At 46.2% G+C, this 19,522-nt stretch overlaps 1 protein-coding gene across 5 annotated transcripts in view; it reads left to right on the forward strand.

Annotated features, from left to right (window-relative positions):
• IKBKB (inhibitor of nuclear factor kappa B kinase subunit beta) overlaps positions 1 to 19,522 on the forward strand; it is a 52,889-nt gene that overhangs the window by 10,692 nt on the left and 22,675 nt on the right. For all 5 annotated transcript variants that reach the window (XM_037055465.1, XM_037055464.1, XM_037055467.1 and 2 more), the window contains 5 exons: positions 3,507 to 3,601; positions 4,831 to 4,948; positions 7,638 to 7,707; positions 17,234 to 17,322; positions 18,601 to 18,690. In XM_037055465.1, coding sequence (XP_036911360.1) covers positions 3,507 to 3,601; positions 4,831 to 4,948; positions 7,638 to 7,707; positions 17,234 to 17,322; positions 18,601 to 18,690 — 462 coding nt within the window. The remainder of the gene's footprint in view (positions 1 to 3,506; positions 3,602 to 4,830; positions 4,949 to 7,637; positions 7,708 to 17,233; positions 17,323 to 18,600; positions 18,691 to 19,522) is intronic.

Here is a 19,522-nt window from a genome sequence, read left to right on the forward strand (position 1 = left end):
GCCGCCTCGTGCACAGCACCTCGCCTCAGTCGCCACCTCACTGGGTCTGCCCATTGCCACCCTGTACCCAGGGTCTTCCAGCCGCTGCTTGCTTGCGCACCCAGGGTCTGCCCACTGCCATCTTGCACGCCTGAGGTGCCTTTCATGCCCGGTGCCACTGCTTTTTTGTGCTGCGACCCCTCTCTGTTGGGATGCCCGACTCCACCCTGCTTACAGGTCTGGGTGAGTGTGTCTATTTTATCTCCTTGGTTGTCCAACTTCCATACAGTTTAATTTTTCTATCAGTTCTGGTTATTATTTTGTTTCTAAATTGTTGTTGTCCTTATTTTGGTTGTGTGAGGAGGCACAGTGTGTCTACCTACGCTTCTGTCTTGGCTGGAAGTCAAGAAATGATATTCTTTTGACACATTTCCTAGGTGGACCTCTACCCAAGTTTACTCGAACAACTGTACTAATTGTTTCAGTGGAAGCAATTTGTAATTTTTTAACATCTTCAGAGAGAGGTTTGGAAATCTAGGCAAATGTCCGGGATCTATTAGCAAAGTAGGGGGGCAGTACTTATGGCAGAACCTGGTTATCAACGCCTACTACTGTGGGCTGCTCCAAGGACTCTGTTGTCCCAAATGTAGGCATGCGGTGATAGCATGGGTGAGCCTTAGAAACATGCTAAGTGAAGGATGCCATCACAAAAGACCACGTAGCGTATGATTCCATTTATATGAAATGTGCAGAACAGTCAAATCTGTAGAGACAGAAAGAAGATTGCTCGTCTAGGGCTGGAGGGGTCAGGGGTAAAAAGGGGAGTATCTGCTGATGGGTACGGGGTTTCTTTGGGGATGATGAACATGTTCCAAAATCTATTGTGGTTTTGGTTGAACCACTGTGAATATACCCCCTACTATTAAATTGTATTCTTTACGTAGATGAATTGTGTAGTATGTGCATTATATCTCAGTAGAGCTGCTAAAAAAAAAAGGTAGCCATGTGAGGCAACTACATGATGAAGAGCTGAACTGCAGCAATGTTGGTATTTGATAAAGGCAACTTCTGAGAGTATCTTAGCAGAGAGTTATCTTAGCAGTGTTGTAAGTGTCTGCTTTCTGACATGGAGCTGTAGGGGTCAGAGATGCTTCTGCCCTGTGTCTGAAGCTTATAGTTTTTGACTGTCAGTTTATTGAGCAGCGTTTCAGTGCTCTTATGAGACAACTTCTGCTTGTGTCTGGAGACATCCATTCTTCCTTTCCTTCCTGGGCAGGCCCTTATTCCTGCAGGAATCATGGCTAGTTGAGTGCGTGCGTGGCCGTGATGCAGTCCTGATGCCAGAAGGGCAGCCGCATGCGCACTGGGAGGCCTTGCCACAGTCCTCGATGTGCTCAAGTCCCGTTCAGTTCCATTCCGTGCTACACTTGCAAGGCTTGTGATTGTTTTCAGTATGCATTTTCTTTTTTTAAAAAAATACATGTTATTGGTTATGCTATTATAGTTGTCCCTTTTTTTGCCCTTTTATTCCTTTCTGCCCTGCATCCCCCTACCCACCAGCATTCCCCACCTTTAGTTCATGTCCATGGGTCATACATATAAGTTCTTTGGCTTTTCCATTTCCTATATTATTCTAAACCTCCCCCTGTCTATTTCGTAGACCGTTTATGCTTCTTATTCCCTGTACCTTCCTCCGCAATTCTTCCTCTTCCCCCTCTCCACTGATAAACCTCCATGTGATCACCATTTCTGTGATTCTGTTCTTGTTCTAGTTGTTTGTTTTTGTTTTTGTTTTTAGGTTCAGTTGTTGTGAGTTTGTTGTCATTTGACTGTTCATATTTTTGATCTTCTTCTTTTTCTTAGATAAGTCTCTTTAACATTTCATATAATAAGGGCTTAGTGATGATGAACTCCTTTAACTTGACCTTATCTGGGTATGCATTTTCATAAAATGAGAAAGTGGTGTGATAGGGCCTCTAGGATATGCTTCGAGTGGGCCACAGTTTGGTTCTGAAATCTTTCTCACTTAGGGGTACTATGCCACCCTGCAGGCTGTGGCCCTTTCCTCGGTGCATGTTGAGCACGGGGCTGTTGGGGAGGTTCTTGCCCCAGGTGACAGAACGAGCAGGGCATTAGTATAGCTTGCCCACTGATGGCAGGACCAGCCCCCAGGCTGGTGGCCACCAAAGCCACAACCAGGGCCAACTACTGTCCCTCACCAATCCTGGAGGCCCCCACGGAGGTAGAAGCAGCATAGTGGTGACCCCCTTGTGATGGCCAAAGTGGCCAAAGCCACAGCCTCTGTCCCTGCTGCTGCCAATGCTGCAGCCTCAGGCCCTCCACTTCTATCTACTCTGTCTTCCGGGCTCCTTGGTGCTGGCTAGAGCACTAAGGAAAAGGGAAGGGTTAATCCTCAGGACTCAGGCAGTCAGTTAATTATTCACACGAATTTTACTGATTGCCTTCTCTTCCATTCACAAAAAACCCCTCAACTAAGGGCATTGTGCTAGTTACTTAAATGGAGGTTAAGGTGCATGAGGATAGACAAGCTTATAATTTAACAAAGAAAAGAGAAGATAGATAACCCCATGACCCTATGGATGTAAGCCTTTGGAGGTATGTACTGTGGAGGAGTTAGCTGTTTAGGGAGAAGGACAAGAGCCCCGTGCAGGAGGCAGACTTTAGTGCCTGTGTGCCTGTGAGACCGTAGACTAGAAAAGCACAGGGATGGGACAGGTGGCGTAACCTAGCTGCAGGGACAGATGCTTGGGGTGGAATCGTGGGAGAATGACTGGGGAGGCAGGTTGGAGCCAGCCTGTGGAGGACTGTAACTGCCAGGAGTGTTATTGGGCACCTGCTCAGGGCTGGACACTGCTTCATGATGACCCTGAAAGCTGGGCATCCATATTCCCATTTTAGAGGTGAGGAAACCGACTAGACCAAGTGGTCTGCCCGAGGTCACAGAGCTAGTAAATGGCTGAGCTGGAATTTGAATTGGCTTGTCTTCCACCTACTATACTAGGCTTATGTTCTCTCTGGAGAGATAAAACTCCCACCAGATAAACATGAGAAAGGAGAGAAACGTGAAACATGAGGAGAATGTGGCATTAACTTTCAGGCAAACCATATGGAAGTGCCAGCTTTGTGGGTCAGAATGGTCAAGATCGTGATGTCATGTGGTTCATCCAGGTGTGACAGAAGTTGGGATTTGGAGGAATGAGAAAGCTCTTGAGGAGGAATGGTCAGCAGAGATTTCAAGGTGCAGGTGGAAATGGTGCAAGGCCTTGATCTAGACCCTGGGAGGATGGAAGTAAGGAGAGAAAGGCAGGGTGAGAGGTGGGGAGGGTAAGACTAGCCTGATGGGCTGGCAGGTGACTTGGGATGTCTATCAGTGGGTGCATATGCAGGCCTCAGGAGCCATGCCCCGTGCTTTGGGCCCCAGGGAGACAGTTTCAGATTTGACCAATGGGTTTCTCTGCATTTGGCCGCTGGCTGTGCTGATGTTTCCCTGTGTGCTCTCACCGCAGGAAACAGGTGAGCAGATTGCCATCAAGCAGTGCCGGCAGGAGCTCAGCCCCCGGAATCGAGAGCGGTGGTGTCTGGAGATCCAGATCATGAGAAGGTGAGGGCTCGGTGCCCTGGACACTGAGCCATTTGACAGAGCCACCCCTGGGGGAGGTTCAGGGGGTACAAGGGCACTGCTGGAGCTGAGGGGCCATGAGACATTGAAATGAAATCTGGAGGGAGGCCCACCTGCTCCCTCCTGCTGCTCATCTAGCATTCCTTCTGCGTATCTCAGCCCTCGGTCAGGGTACCAGCCAGACTGTCCAGTAGGTGACTTCTGAGCCGCGGTGGTTGGTGCCCAACACCGGGTATTGTCAAGGGCTTTGGTCACTTTCTTTTGGTGTATTAAGGAACTTTATTTTTATTTATTTATTTATTTATTTATTTATATTACTTTATTTTTAAAGGTTTATTTTATTTATTTTTAGAGAGGGGGGAAGGGCAGGAGAAAGAGGGGGAGAGAAACATTGATGTGTGAGAGAAACGTTGATTGGTTGCCTCTCACACGCCTCCAACCAGCTACCTGGCCTGCAACCCAGGCGTGTGCCCTGACTGGGAATCGAACCAGAGACCCTTTGGTTTGTGGGACGACGCTCAACCCACTGAGCTACACCAGTCAGTGCTGTACTAAGGAATTTGACATAGCCATCCGAGTGAGTTTTCCTTGGTTAACTGAAATCCTCTTTCCCCTGTATTTCCATTTCCAAGGTGGCATGTGACGTTCCACTGCGGTGAACCTATTGCTGATATTTATTCCCCCAGGTGGGGACAGAGTCTGTCAGTCCCTAGATGGGTGCTGTCCTCCCCTCAGCTTTCCTTGTCCGCTTGGAAGACCTCAAGCAGTCGCTGCCTCCTTGAACCTCTTAAAAAGGGGAGGAAGCGTCACCTTGTCTGCGTGCACACGCGCACATGTGCACACACACAAATACACCCACCATTTCCACTCGGATGGCGTGAGATTGGAAGTCCCTCTGCTTTCTCTGCTTTAGAAGCAGTTCCCAAGTCCAACGAGGACTTGGTATGGGGTGCTCAAAGTCAAGTTATACTTGGTGCTCTGGCAGCGTCCCTGGGCTCATGGTGCCGAAAGGAGAGCTGGGTGGATGCTAACTGACCTGGCGCTGGGGTGAGTCGCTGGTTTCCGACCTCTGTCTTCCTCCTGACTCCAGAGGGCCCTTGGCTATTCCAGGCCTTTGTCATAAGGTGGGCTTTGCTGAGACATGGGCAGAGTGAGGAGTGGGTTTGAGCCAAAGCTTGGGTTCCTCCTTCATTGATTTCTCCTCCTTCTAGGCTCAACCACCCCAATGTGGTGGCTGCCCGGGATGTCCCCGAGGGGATGCAGAACTTGGCTCCCAACGACTTGCCCCTGCTGGCCATGGAGTACTGCCAAGGAGGAGATCTCCGAAAGGTGAGGCTCCCAGACGGGGCACAGCCGGTCTGGGGGCAGGCAGTGGGGAGGCCTTCCACTGCTTTCATCACCAGGAAGCCCAGGGAGCCATGGTGACTTCAGCGGGTTGCTTTTCCTCCCTCAATCCCCCGTCCCTGCCCAGTGTGGGTGTGAATCAAGAGACTGAATCAGAAGCTCTTACGAGAAAGTCGGGGGAGGGCTAGCTGTACGTTCTGCACAGTGATTACTAAAAGGACAAGGAAATAATCTCCAGGTCTTGAGTACAGGGAAAGACTGGATACATTCCAAAACAAAGCTTGTCTTCCTGCGCACGTCAGGGCCACTGCAGTCTTTCATGTCAGCGTCACTGCTGTCCTTATTAGGAGGGACTCTCCCAGAGATGTGGCGCCTGCAGGGTCACAGTGTACAGCAGGAAGGGGGCTGGCTTCGTAACCAGAGAACCCAGCTAGGCTTCCAGAGCTACCACTGACTCACCTTCTGGGCTCTGCTTTCTTCCTTCTCAGCACATTTACTTCTCTTTACTAGCATGGGTGCTCCAGGACAGCTGTGTGTGTCCCCCCCCCCCCCCGGCCCCGCCCAATGTTCTCTAAAACAGCATCACACAACCCGCTTTTACACATTGCCTCGTGGAAAATCCAACAACCTCTTGACGTTGGTAAAACGAATACAATTCTTATGTGAAGGGTGATATCATGGCCCAGAGAGGTTAAGTGGTCCCCAAGCCTCACACAGCTGCAGTGGCAGAGCTCGGGCCGCAGCCAGTGGGAACCCAGCTGCAGGCCCCCTCTCCATCTGTGAGACCAAATAATGCCGTATAGCATGGAGAATAGTAAAGGCTCTGGACAGAAGAGTCATTTTTGGGACCTGGCCTGGTGGCTTAGTTGGTTGGAGCGTAGTCCTGAACACCAAAAGACTGCAGGTTCGGTCCTTGGTCAGGGCACATACCTAGATAGTGGGTTTGATCCCTGGTCGGGGCACGTATGGGAGGTAGCCATTAATGTTTCTCTCTCACATTGACGCTCCTGTCTCTCTCCCCACCCCCCTTCTTCTCTCTAAAATCAGTAAACATATCTTTGGGTGAGGACTGGGAAAAAAGTTGTTTTTGTATTGAAAAAGAGGTTTCTCTGTCAGTGCACATCTCCTTAAGCTCTTCACTCTAGAAGAAGGCCCATGATATTGGGGTAGGAGGCACCCAGGCATCTCTTCTGTCTTTTCACAGCAGTTCCCTGGACGCAGCACATGTGTTGCTCTCATTATTCTTCCGGCCCCTTCCACCTTCTTTTTGACGAGGAAGCTTTCCATGCGGGTTGATCTGCCGCAGTAGCCTTCTCCTGCCACGGGAGGTGGGCGAATCCTGGGAGTGTCACTGCCGGATGTGAACACAGTCGCTGGCATGGCTACAGGCAGGGCACTGATAACAGATGAGAAATGGGGAACATGACAAAGCTTCAGTTTTCCCCTCTATTTTCCTAACCTTTGACAATCATCTGATTACTAACTGTAGTTATTTAAGGAGATAAAACTGTTGTAATTGAACAGATGGTTCTTAGAGGGCAGAGTAGGGGGTAGGTGGGATGTGACCATATTATGGGGAGCCCTAAAACTGGGCAGAGGACTTCAGACTTGATCTCATAGGCGACAGAGAGCCAGTCAGGGAAGAAGATATGCGCTTCAGCATGATGGCCCTGGCGTGGGTGCAGGATGAGCTGGGGAAGCAGGAAGTGATTGCACCCTAAGGGGCCCCTTCCATGGTGTTCCCATGGGGTGGGGTTGGCGGGGACTGGGGAGGGTGCTGCTGCCCAGAGCGATGGGGTTATCTTGTTCCCAAACTAGGTAGCCTGTCTTTGCTTTCTCTGGAAAGTTCAAACTCTACACCCTGGTCATAGAGAGACAAGCTTGGCCAGCGCATAAGCAAATGCAAAAGCTAGACCAGACTGAAAGTGTGAAGTCTGTACACCTGGCTCAGGAAGGAGGCTCTTGGACATTCTTGGTTATAAATGTTCGTTAATGACTATAAACCTCAGTTGGGAAGTATTTTCTCCATTGTCTTCATTTGAGACCAATTTCCCACGGTATATTGAGCCCCTCACTAAGCTGAGCGGGCCAGGAGGGCCAAAGGGTTAAGTGGTTAGGCTTGAGCCTCAGAGACACATGGCTTCCAATAGGAATACCAGCTCTGGAATGAGCCCCTCCAGGCTCAGGTTCCTCAGCTATGAAATGGAAATTCCAGCAGCACTTACCTCCATGGCAGTGAGGAGGATGAAATGAGACATTGCAGGTAAAGCTTTACCTAGCTAATTTGTGCAGAGGTTAGCCTGGTGCCAGGCACATAGTAAATGCTCATTGAATACTCCCCTCGCCCTCCATCATCATCACCCCACTGGCAAGGTGATGTCAGGAAGTGGTCAGATGGTGGTTTCAGTTACTGCCTTCTACCCTGCCTTTGCGGGATGCTCAGGAGCAGTGGACCAACTGTGGCTGAGCTCAGACTGTCCTGGCCTGTCTCCCTTAGAACAGCAGCACAGGTGAGACTGAAAATCCCTCATCACACTGGGCTGGCTGTGAGCTTAAGTCCCCAAAGCCCAGGGTCAGGACCACAGTCAGATGACTTCAGCTGGTAAGAGCTGTTTGGGGGCTTCTCAGTGGTTCTTGACCACTCAGCTGACACTTCTTTTCATCTTCTTGACAGTACCTGAACCAGTTTGAGAACTGCTGTGGCCTACGGGAAGGAGCCATCCTCACCTTGCTGAGTGACATTGGTAAATACCAGCCCTGGAAGTCAGGCCGAGCCCTGCAGAGAGAGGATGTGGTGTCCCTGTGAGTCCTTGTGGAGCACAAGAGGGGCAACATTTTGGTCCCCTGGTCTTTGCAGAGGGTTTGGTTGAGGAATCACAGTGAGGAGGTCAGTAAGGGGCCAGCGAGGCAGGCACTAGACTCAAATAGTGTTCCCTTCCTTCCGGACTAAGTCATGAAGTGGATTACAATATATATAGAATAACATATTTCCTTTCCCATTACGAAGCTCCACTCCCTACTTTCCTGGAATGACCATAATGGAGTAGGTTGTCATTTGGATGAATTTCATCCCTTGGCAACAAATGTTTCCACTTCCATACCGGCAGCTTTTTTGCCAACCACAGGCGCAGGAAAAACTGCCCTTTTTTAATCCTTTCGCACGGTTGTCCTCGGATGAGGGTATCTGTGGCACTCTCTGGGGAGACCGGGCTGGCTTCAGGGGGACTACAGAGGGCAGACCCTGGCGCCTGCCCCGGGAGGCAACACGGAGGGGACACTCTGCAGCCAGTCAGCACACGGCTCCAGCCTGGTGAGACAGACATCAGAACTGATAGAGGGACTTCCCAGGCCCTCTTAAAAGAAGAATCATTTTTAATCTCCAAGATTGTTGATACAAGTTGACTGTTTGAGATCGAAAGTTCGGAGTTATCTGGAGTTTATCACGGAGTCTTGTCCAGAGATTTGGGGAATGATATACAAACCCTTTTTATCCTTTTCTCACTGCATCCTTTTTGAAGCTGCATTTGTTTGCTGACACTTTAAGTTTTTAGGAAAACATGAAACATACAGAAAAGTGAAAAGAGTACTACAGTGAAACCCGAATGCCCGTTGTCTAAATTCGCCAGTTGTTACCATTTTGCCACAAGCTCTGAGTCTTGGCCTGGAAGGATAGGAGGGCCTCGAGTTCTCAAAACGCTTCGCCTCGCTGTGTGGATCTGCTCCTTCCTCACTCTTTGCCACTTTCCGTGAAAGGTGGGAAAGAAGAAAACGAAGTGGGGCAAAGTCACACGATGACATATTTAAGGTTGGGGTCCAAACAACCTGACAGAAAATTCCATCTCGCTCTCTATGCTGTGTCTTTGTCCTTTGAATGGCGTTCACAGTGAGCGCAATTTGACGTTGCCCCAGTTTTGCCTGACTTGGCTGGACGTCTACCACTGGTCAGACTGATTCTCTCATGCGTTGACCCTTGTGGGCCTACTGGGGGGAGTCCTGTGTGTCTGCCTATAGGGTCTAATCCTTAGGTCAAGAATCTCACCTATTTTCTCTGCACCTTGCTACATGGCTCGCCCATCTACATTTTGCTCAGATATTTAGTGGGTCATATTTCTCCCAGTAGCCAGATTCTTAATTTATCCTCTATTAACTTGGGGAATATTCTTTGGCTCTTCATGGACAACTTTTGTTTTTCCGTGGTTAGAGCTTCAAGGTTTTTGTTTTTTTTTTTTGACTATCTGCTGTTTTTAAACATTATTCCCTCACGTATTTTTCTTTTACTCACTGGTGCATTCAGCAGATAGTTATTAACAAAGTCTTAAATTATTGACTTAGGTACCCATATAACTTTGATACTTCAAGTGATTCTCCAGTGATATTAATAGAGCTTCTGGTTGTGTATTCTTGGGTCTGGGCACATTGTGTATCCAGTCACCAATGCCTTGTGGGGTAGCTTTCATATTACTTATTACCTATTCAAGTTGTATGTGTGGTTCAAGTTCCACATAAGTCAGAAAAATGCAGACAGGTAAACTCCCATGGGCCTGTGTAGTTCAGCTCTCTTATAGGTGGGTGAATATTAAAATTCTTTAGGTCACTGATTCCCTATCATTCCTCTCTGTGGCCCCAAATTGGAAATAATGAGGGTTTGAAGTATTAGCACACTAGAATTGAATTCCTGAAGGCAGACACTTTAGTCATTGCTACAACTCCAGCGTGCAGAACAGTAAAACCTTATATAGCTGCTTCTCTATAAATATTCATGACATGAATGAATTAAATCCCAAGGGAAATTAAAATGAGTAATGACCTATTAAAAACATATCCACATGCATGTAACACTCCCAGGTCGAATACCAGCTCTTCCACTTATTGGCAGTGTGATCCTAGGCATGTTACTTAATTTCTAAGGACATTGATTTTGCTAGCTATGAAGAGGGACCATTACTTACCTCATTAGCATTGTTATGGGATAAAATGAGACGATGCACATAAGGTACATAAGGCTCCTGGCTCAGCACTCTGCTCCTGGCAGAGTGTGCAGTCAGCAAGGTCTAGTTCCTCTCTCGTTTCCTCCCCCTCTGGCTTTGGATTTATAGCACCCTTTCTGAAAAACCTCCATCCCGCTAATTTGGGTGTTGACTTGAGCGTGGGATCCAGCAAGCCAAGCAGGTGGCTGTCTTACGACCCTTCCCTTCCTCAGACCCACTCCTGCCCCAGCCACCTTTTGGACATTCTTTTGTCCACTGACTTTGTGGTTGTGGTGGAGGTGGCTGATAAGCTTGTATTTTGCTTTTGTTCCCGTATCTGATTTGTGTACAAGATTCATCACATTTATTTCTTTTGCAAGGATTTTGTCACTGAGCCAAAAGTCTAAAGCTGTTTTTGGAGCTCATCTCACATTACTCTTTTGTGTTCTGAAACATTTCCTGAGCATATTTTGTTCCAGCTCATTTCAAGTGCTGGCACCATGTTCCCTTTGTTGGAGTTGCCACTTCTGTTCTCTGCCAGGTCGACTTCATGTAAGTGGCAGAGCCACACCCTTGACTGCTGGGTCCGGACTCACTGCCTTGTCCTCTGGGTTATGCCTGTTTACCCCCCATATCTTCTGTGCCGCTAACCTCCCGGAGATGCCCACTCAGAGCAGCACTGAGGTAATAGACACAGGCAGGATTTTTCCAGTGAACTTTAAGTTGCCCAAGCAGCTATTGCAATCAATGTACATATGAGAAAACGGACAGGTGCCCGGTGAGCACACAGGTGAGCCCTGTGTTCTCCGTCAGACCATTGCTTTTATGCTGGTAAGAGAACAGGAGGCAGGGGCAGAGGCAGCTGGAAATTACTTGTCTTCCACCTAATGTGATCCTAAAATAGCTCCAGAAAATTGTATCTAAGTGGATTCTATTGAAACAGTCTCACTCATTATTCTTTGGAAAACATTGACATGTGTTTCCTTCTGCCAGTAGAGGAGCAGACTCCTGGGCACTTGAGATTAAGGTACAGATTGCCTCGCTCTGGAGACCCATAGCTCCGCTCTCTGGGGAGTGGGGACCTGCCCCCGACCTCTGGGTCAGCTGGGTGGGCCGATTGTGCATTTGCCAGGGCCTTGTCTGATCTTAGATCTGACTCAGTCTTCCTTGATTCTCCAGGTGGTTGGTTTACTGTGGTGACTGGCCATCCTGTCCTCCCAGCCTTTAGGAGCCCCACACCCTATTTTTGTCTGTGCTTCTTTCTTCGGGTCACCATCTCTGTCCTCACTGGAGTGGCTCCTAGCAGGACCAGCACTTCAACACCAATGACCAGAGAGGTTTCAAAGAGAACGCAGGGCTTTAGGGAGCATCTCCATTCGCGACATCAGAAAATTGGGCTCTCTATTTAGTGTTTCTCTAATTGTGGATTTATAGCAAAAGAGGATTTCCTGATCTCAGAAATTTAGGAAAGCATAAATAACCAGATTAATGAATATTACAATAAAAGAAGACAACTATCTTTCAGTTCTGGCTTCTCTACTTTCCCAGCTCTTTCTCCTTGTGTAAGGACCTTTTTGATTTATTTATCTTTCCATTTCTTTTTAATGAAAAACTATGGTAACTTTTTGGGACTACATGTCTTCAACTTTAAAGTGAGGAAGTTGGTCTAGATAACCTCAGAGAAGATTCCTTCTAACTCTAAATATTCCATTTTCATTATTCAAGTAGCTGATTTTCAGAATGTTTGTCCCAGAAGGTCTTGATGTTTACTTCATTTTCCCATTCTGACCGCTTCCCCTGACAGTTTTCTCTCCCTTCTCTCTTACCGCATCGTCTCTTGCCCAGAGCTTTGCTTGGTGCATTCTTTTATTTTTGCTCCATCCTGTTCATCCCTGGACTGGCCGCCCACTGCCAGGCCATTCTCACGGCATCCATATTAACCACATCTCCAAAATGTGTATGTTTAACTCTGAGCTCTTTCTTGTGTCACTTGTCCAATCTTTCTGCCAAGTTTGAAGCTCATTTCTTAGACTCTGCCCCTCTTCTTGCTCTACACCCTTCTGTTTAAAAAGTCTCCAAATATGCCCTGGCTGGGTAGCTCATTTGCTCAGAGTATCATCTCCATACACCAAGGTTGCAGGTTTAATCCCAGTCAGGGCACATGCAAGAATCAACCAATGAGTGCATAAATAAATGGAACAACAAATTGCCATTTCTCTTCAATAAATGAAAAAACCCCTTAAAATAAAAAAAGAAGTAAAAATAAGTCTCCAAATACTTTCAACCTTCCATTGTGTTGTATATCTCTTTTTTCCTTTCTGTTCCTACTGTCTTCACTGATTGGCCATAGCAAATTACTGTAATGACCCCTTACCTCACCTCCCCATCTCATTTCATGAACCCGTCTTTCATTTGCCAAGACACTTTTATCATAATCCATGATTAGATCAAGGCCAAAGCTCTTACCCTTGCATTTCTTAGCCAGCGTCACATGTACATGGCTCAAAACCCACTTTTTGATCCTTGTGCTTGCCTTTACACATACTCCTCCTTTGAAAATGCTACTCTTGCCCCTCCCCAACAACCCTAAGCCTTGTTATCTTTCAGGTATGGCTTTTAGACTTGTCCCTTTTATGGGGACTGTCTTGACCTGTCACTCGCAGTGATTCTCCCTCTCATGGTTCCTTGCCTCCTTCTTCCCCTCCCTCCCTCCCTCCCTCCCTTCTTTCCTTCTTTCCTTCCATCCTTCCAAAGATTTTATTTATTCACTTTTGGAGAGAGGGAAAAGGAGGGAGAAACAGGAGAGAAACATCAATTAGCCACCTCTTACACATCCCTGACCAGGGACTAAACCAGCAACCCAGGCAAGTGCCCTGACCGGAAGTTGAACCGGTGACCTTTTGCTTTGCAAAATGATGCCCAATTAACTGAGCTATGCCAGTTAGGGCTCTCGTGGCTTTCCCCTTTTTTGCCTTCCCCACTCACTTAGTTCTCGGCATCTTATGTGCCCTCTGCCTGTGGTTGCCAGTGAGGCCTGACCTCTAGGCTTGGGGCCCATTGACCAGACTTTGTGCATAGGTGAAGAAAACATTTTGATTCATTGGCACATTGTCCACAACACCTAACAAATAGAAGACACTTTATAAATTAGTTACTAGTTGAATGGATGAGAGAATGAGTTTTCACTTTTCTCTTAGCACTTGGTGTGACTGCCTTGCTGATTAGTCATAGGGACTATTTTAGCTGAGAAACCTTTAGCTGGCTTAAATCTTTCTCCACATGTCTGCACTTGGCCTTCCAACCTGTTTTGTTTGGAAAGTCCAGTGACAGCAGAGTGACTGGCACGTAGTAGGCACATGGTCAATTTTTACGGAGTGAACGAACATCCTGTTGCCCTTTTTACTCATTGGTGACTTAACTCACCAATTGGTGACTGCCTTTTCTGGCTGCTTTAATCTCTGTCAGCCTTTTGGTCCATTTATCTCCCCGTTTCCTCTCCATGGAATGTATCCCAAGCAAAAATGTTCTTCAGGGAACTTAGTAACCCCTTTGAATTCAGACTGTACTAGCTGGGGCTCATAGACACAACCCTTCTAAAACTGGTTTGCTACAAAGAAGTCTATTCCCTACTTTGTAGTTTGTAATCTGAAAAAATATACAGGAGCTCTGATTTTGGATTCTGGTTCATCAGTAAGAACTCCAGGAGTGCTGCATTCTTCAGTCACGTGTTCGTCTGTCTCACGAGCTGAGGGAAAGCTGGGGCGAATGTCTGGATGCCAGCCTGGCGGGGACAAGTGGAGGAGGCGACCCTTGTCCTGTGGCAGGTCCTTAACTGGGATTCTCTGTGTGCAGCATTTGTCCTAGGAATCCTTTTCTATAATTAAAACTCAAGAAATGAACTTTTAGGCTTTAAAGCTTGTGGGGTTTAATTTTTATACATGTATATTATCACTATTGCTAGAAGTTTGGGTTTTTAAATAAACTTTCAAATGCAAAAGTATTTTCCTTCATCTCAAATTCTTATTTTTCATCCAATTAAGTTCTCTTGGCTTCAGGCAGGTTTGATTCACTTCCTGACGCTCTTTAGGTACTACTTTGTGAGTGTAGCACAGTCAGGCCGAACTAAGGTTTTTAAGGACTGATTCTGTAAGGGGAACTATTTAAGAGGTCTTGCCGATCAAAGTTTTGACTGTTTTTATTCAATCCGAGAAACTACATATAACAGTATCTGTAGAATTCTTTACTTTCCAAGTTTAAGTTGACAGAAATGTTTGAGAGTACATGAGTGCCCCAAAATGAGGATTAAAGTTACCTATGTACTGTTGCCCGAGCATCAGAAAAGACAGCTATTAATAGTAACCAGTGGATTCAGTGACCAGCTTGCCATCCCTTGTCACCAAAGATTTGCTGACAACCCTTAATCAGCACTGCGGCGTAGAGGACGATGCTTTCTGTCTGATCTGACTACTCTCCTCCATCACCAGGGGGCTGCTCGGCACATCTCACCTGCCTGTGCCCCATGCTGTCTGCACTGAGATTTTTACATCTACCTTCAGAGGCTTTATTTCATCTGTGCTTGCTCAGAATACAGAAGTCTCAACTTTCATTCATTCTGCTTTTGAGCACATCAGCTCACACTTTTATCCATTATATCCTGACACTCTCGTCATCAGCCCAAACAGGCCTTTTGTCAGTTGGTCACTGAACGCTTTGAGTCATTGCACATCAGTGCTGCCTGCCAGTCACTGGTTCAGTTTCAGCAGTTACACCATCCCTCTGTGTAGGGCTGTGCTTACGCAATTATTACAGTGTTTTATTATTCTTTGCTTTGACTCGTTAATAAAAATTAGTAAAACAAAAGTGAGAGTGCATTGAGAAGCACTGGTCTTTAAAAGTTAATACAACAGAGAACATATGGAGTCACATTTTTTAGGCATTGACCATAGCAAGTTTCTCACTTCATTTGGATGGTCAGTGGATCTATTTAGTAATGAAAGAAAAGAAAAACTAGAAGCAGGTATGAAGCGCTAGAACTTTATGGCCAAAGGCTGGGTTTAAAAGGGCAGATGTAATTCGGTTTTATAATAGCACATATTGTTCTGAGATGGAACTGCCCGAATCAGATGTCAGTCAGTTGTTCAGGTGGCCCGGTTGGACTTTCAAGCGTTTTCAGGAAACAGTCAGCCTGAAGGTCTTGGTGTAGGGTGTCTGATCACTGCTTCCTTTGGAAGGCCGTTCTGCTCCTGCCCGGCGGAGCAACAGCAACTGCTGTGTGGGCCAGCGGGCCGCCACCTCCCTGGCTTGCCCTCATCCTCAGTCTGCCTTGATGAGTTTGTTTATCACTGTTAAACCTCTCAGTGTTGTTACTGCGTTGGCTTTTGACTTTTTTTTTGAGCAAAAACACAGATTATACCATTAACTTGAAGTGTGTCATTAACATTCCTGAGTCATGCTGTCTATCTCTGAGTTATATCATCTGTAAACCTAAATGACTTTAAAACAGTTGCCTGTTATAATGTGGATCTACCATAATTTGTTCAACCATTCTGTGGTTGATGACTTTCAGTTTGTTTCTGGCTATTTTACTGCAAGGTATGAAATAAGCATCCTTATTTGGGTATTATGATGCTTTTGATTTTATAATCTAGACTACTGCAGGTGGAAATAATGGGTCAAACAACATGTATGTTTTAAAATTGAATGGATATTGCCATATTTTTTTCCAGAAAGGCACAGCAACTTTTACTCCTTCCAACAATGTAAGGAAGTGCCTTTTATTTCTCAACATTTTTTGTCTGTTGAAGATGTGAAAAAGGCATTTTGCTGTGCTTTAATTTGCGCCCTTTGGATTATTTGTGACCTGGGGCAGCTTTGTGCATTGCTCGCCGTTTGTCTTTCTTCTTCTGTGAACTGCCTCTTTTTCTACTGTGTTGCTTTTCTCATGGATTTATGAGAGCTTTTGTCTATTAGGTATATTTACTCTTTGGCATATGTGTTGCAGATATTTTTCCCAGCCCATTTGTCTTTGTGAATAGTATCTTTTGTCATAAACTTTTAAACTTTTTCTATGTTATTCGTATTGCTTTTCTTTTTGCCATATACTTTTCTTCACCTTTTTTTTTTTTTTTTTTTGCTAAATTTATTCCTTGGTATTTTAGAGTTTCTGTTGGTAATGTGAATGAGCTTATTTTTCTTTTTTCAACTAGATATAATTGATGTAGAGAAAAGCTATTGACTTGCATATACCTGTTTTGTTTCTAAATAACTTGCTGAATTCTTTCCAGTTTTTAGCTTATTGAGTTTTCCAGGCTTCTAGCCATAGCACCTCCAAATGAAGATAATATTATCTCCTTTGGATACTTATTCCATTTTTTTCCTTTGTAGTACAATTAGCTAGGACTTCTGTTGAGTTATTAAAACCTGCCTTACGAGTAAAAAAATCACATTCTGCCTGGAGTCTCAGCTGCAGATGGACATTCCCCCCCTCCCCCACCCTTGCTCTGTGCCTGGCCCTCCTAGGTATCATTATCAGATTTCCTCTTCACAGCAGAAGTTGTGAGTATCAAATAACTACAAAGCCAGTATTGTGCCGGCTCTTCCCTCCCAACTAGATTCTGAACCACTTAATGTTGGGGATCATGTCCTTATCTTAAGTCCCTCCCAGAACCTAGCAGACAACTGGGTGCTTAATAAACATGTCAAACTGTTAGATGTGTTGAATGTGCTGCTGTTCTCTTCTTCAGTGCTCCCCACTTCTTCCTGGAGGCGACCTTATTGGAGCCTAGATCAGATGACCCAAGTGCTCTTTGCCCAGAGGGCACTTCTCCCTGTAGAATTTAGATTTTTGAGCCTCTACACCAGAGAGGTTTCCCTTCTCAGACTTCATCAGCATCCTGGAGAGCTTGTTAAAGCACAGATCGCAGGATCACCCCCAAAGTTTCTGATGCAGTAGGTCTGAGGTGGGACCCCAGCTCTGCATTTCTGACAGGTTTGGATGCTGCTGGTCCAGGCAGTGCAATTTGAGAACCACTGCCCTAGACTGTAGTTGATGATCTCATAGTTCTTTGCATCGAAAAGCCAGATTCTTGTGGTCCCAGTTCTGCTCACAGAGCCAGGCCTCCTTTACATCACCTGAGGGGCATCTGCCCAGGCCCCGTCCCTCTGCCTGCTGTGAGCCTGTGCACTGGGAGTCAGACCATGGGTCAGGTGCACACAATAATCATTTTTCTTAGCATAGGAGATTTTGAAATAAAAAGCGTTTTTTAGGCTTAATGAAAACTTACTCCCCTTTCCACTCTCTCAGCGTCCGCACTTCGATATCTTCATGAAAACAGAATCATCCATCGGGATCTCAAGCCAGAAAACATCGTCCTGCAGCAAGGAGAGCAGAGAGTGAGTGACCCTCCTGGGGACTTGGAAGGTCCTGGGGACTTAGAAGGTCCTGGCGCCTGGCTCCGGGAAGCTGCTCTGGTGGAGAAGAAACAAGCTTTGCATGTTTGTTTATGTCTGCATTCCCTTGAGTTTATATTTGCTTTGATTCTCTGGGAATGCTTTTTGATTTGAAGCAAAATTTGGCAAAAAGCTCTTGCTTTCAAATTGAGGCAAGTTTGAATGGATCACATTGTTAATTGGCCAAGTTGCAGGAATCTGATAAGGCAAAGGGTATATTTCCCCCCTCTAACCCAGCCTTTGGAATTAGCACTTCTTGGAAAAAGACTTTTTTTCAAGTGCTGGTGAAGCACTGGGAAAGAAGACAAGCATTTCCTTGACCCTTAGGAGCTTAGAATTTAGCAAGAAAGTAGGCATTACCCTAAAATTTACACCGATAACTAAGAAATTACAGTTATGATAAATACTGCAAAGGAAAAGTACAGAGTGTGTTAAGTATATATATTAGGAAGACCTAATGTGGGACCTGAGGATGTTTTCCATTTGTTTGGAAGTGTCCACTTTTGATGCTAATTTGGAAACCAGCTGTAAGTTGGTTCTGGATGTGGCTGAGATGAGGCATTTGGAGCTGCCCATGGGGCCGGGTCCAGCCTGCAGTTTCCCCAGAGCTCTCAGTGGCCCTGCTGTGTAGGTGTGGCAGTAGCCTTCCCCTGGGGTTGGTGCTGCGCTTTTTCACGGACTTGTTTATTTCGCTGGGGGTGATGAGCAGGGCTCAGCCAAGAGGAATGTAGTTGCTCAAGTGGGGTCACTTAATCTCTCTGATGCAGCTTCCATCAGCATTCGGGCTGATCCACAACCGTCATGTGCTCACCTTTGTTTCAGTTCACCCTCCTTCTTGCTATTGGTTCGAAGAGTTGAGAACTAAATGTATTTACTTCTGAGAAGGGACCAGCCTGGTCTTTCACATCCGAAGTCCAGGTTTAGCAACGTCGAGGGCCGGTGGTCTGTTAATGTTGGCCTTCCTCTGGTGATTGGTCACAGAGCAAGGAAGAACATATGCCTTTTTTCCAGCGTTTTTACAGCATATGTTTGTTTCCTTTTGCCCTACATTTACCATGTTGAAGATGTTCTACTGTGTTTTTGGTGGTTCTTAGGAAGTTAGGATTTAGTAACACCTCAGATCAGAAATATCCCCTGCTCTGTCAGTAAACGATCAGAATCGTATAGGAGGACGATGTGTACTCATAATCCTCAGCATTCTCCTCTTCCCTTTTTTTTCAGTTAATACACAAAATTATTGACCTAGGATATGCCAAGGAACTGGATCAGGGCAGTCTCTGTACTTCCTTTGTGGGGACCCTGCAGTACCTGGTAAGAAATGGGGTTTACGTGTTTGCTGATCAGTTTCTCTCCGGTGGCCATGTGTGTGGGGCTCCTCTATCCTTCCTTCCAGCACCTAAGTCTCGCCAGCTCTTTGGATGTTTCCTAGATGGAACTGTCGTAGGAGGTCAGAGCCATAGTGCTGGTCAAGTCAGCACTTTGCCAGCAGAGGCCCGGTAGAAGGATTATGGTCATTGTCTCTGATGTCAGAAGGGCTCTGCTGCTGTGTCCTCATACAGATGCAGTAACCTCTGTGCTTCAGGGATTTGTCTGAAAATAAAGAATTTAAATTGCATTCATACTGCTCTGTGGAGGCCACAGTTTCCATGAGGTATCTCAGGGGCCATTGAGAAGGAGCTGAGAGTTCTGAGCTCCCACCCTTTCTCTACAGTATTTGGTCGGACTATTGTGGTTCTATTTGAGTCATTCATTCATTCAAGAAGTAGTGATCCAGGGTAGCCTCTGTGCCAGGCACTGTGCTAGGAGCTGGCGAGGCACTGTGCTAGGAGCTGGCGAGGCACTGGGAAAGAAGACAAGCAGTTCCCTGACCCTTAGGAGCTTAGAATTTAGCAAGAAAGTAGGCATTACCCTAAAATTTACACCGATAACTAAGAAATTAGTTATGATAAATGCTGCAAAGGAAAAGTACAGAGGATGTTAAGTATATATATTAGGAAGACCTAGCCTAGTGTGGGACCTGAAGGATGAGTAGGTGAAAAGGGGCTGGAGGTGGGAGGAGGAAGAGGAAATCCTGGGCAAGGGGATAGGACATTGGGAGACCAGAAAGTGTGGCTGGGACCTAGAGAAGAAGGAAGAGAGTATC

This window comes from Sturnira hondurensis, unplaced genomic scaffold (genome assembly GCF_014824575.4).
Source record: "Sturnira hondurensis isolate 20B ecotype Veracruz unplaced genomic scaffold, ASM1482457v3 Scaffold0008640, whole genome shotgun sequence".
Taxonomy (NCBI): domain Eukaryota; kingdom Metazoa; phylum Chordata; class Mammalia; order Chiroptera; family Phyllostomidae; genus Sturnira; species Sturnira hondurensis.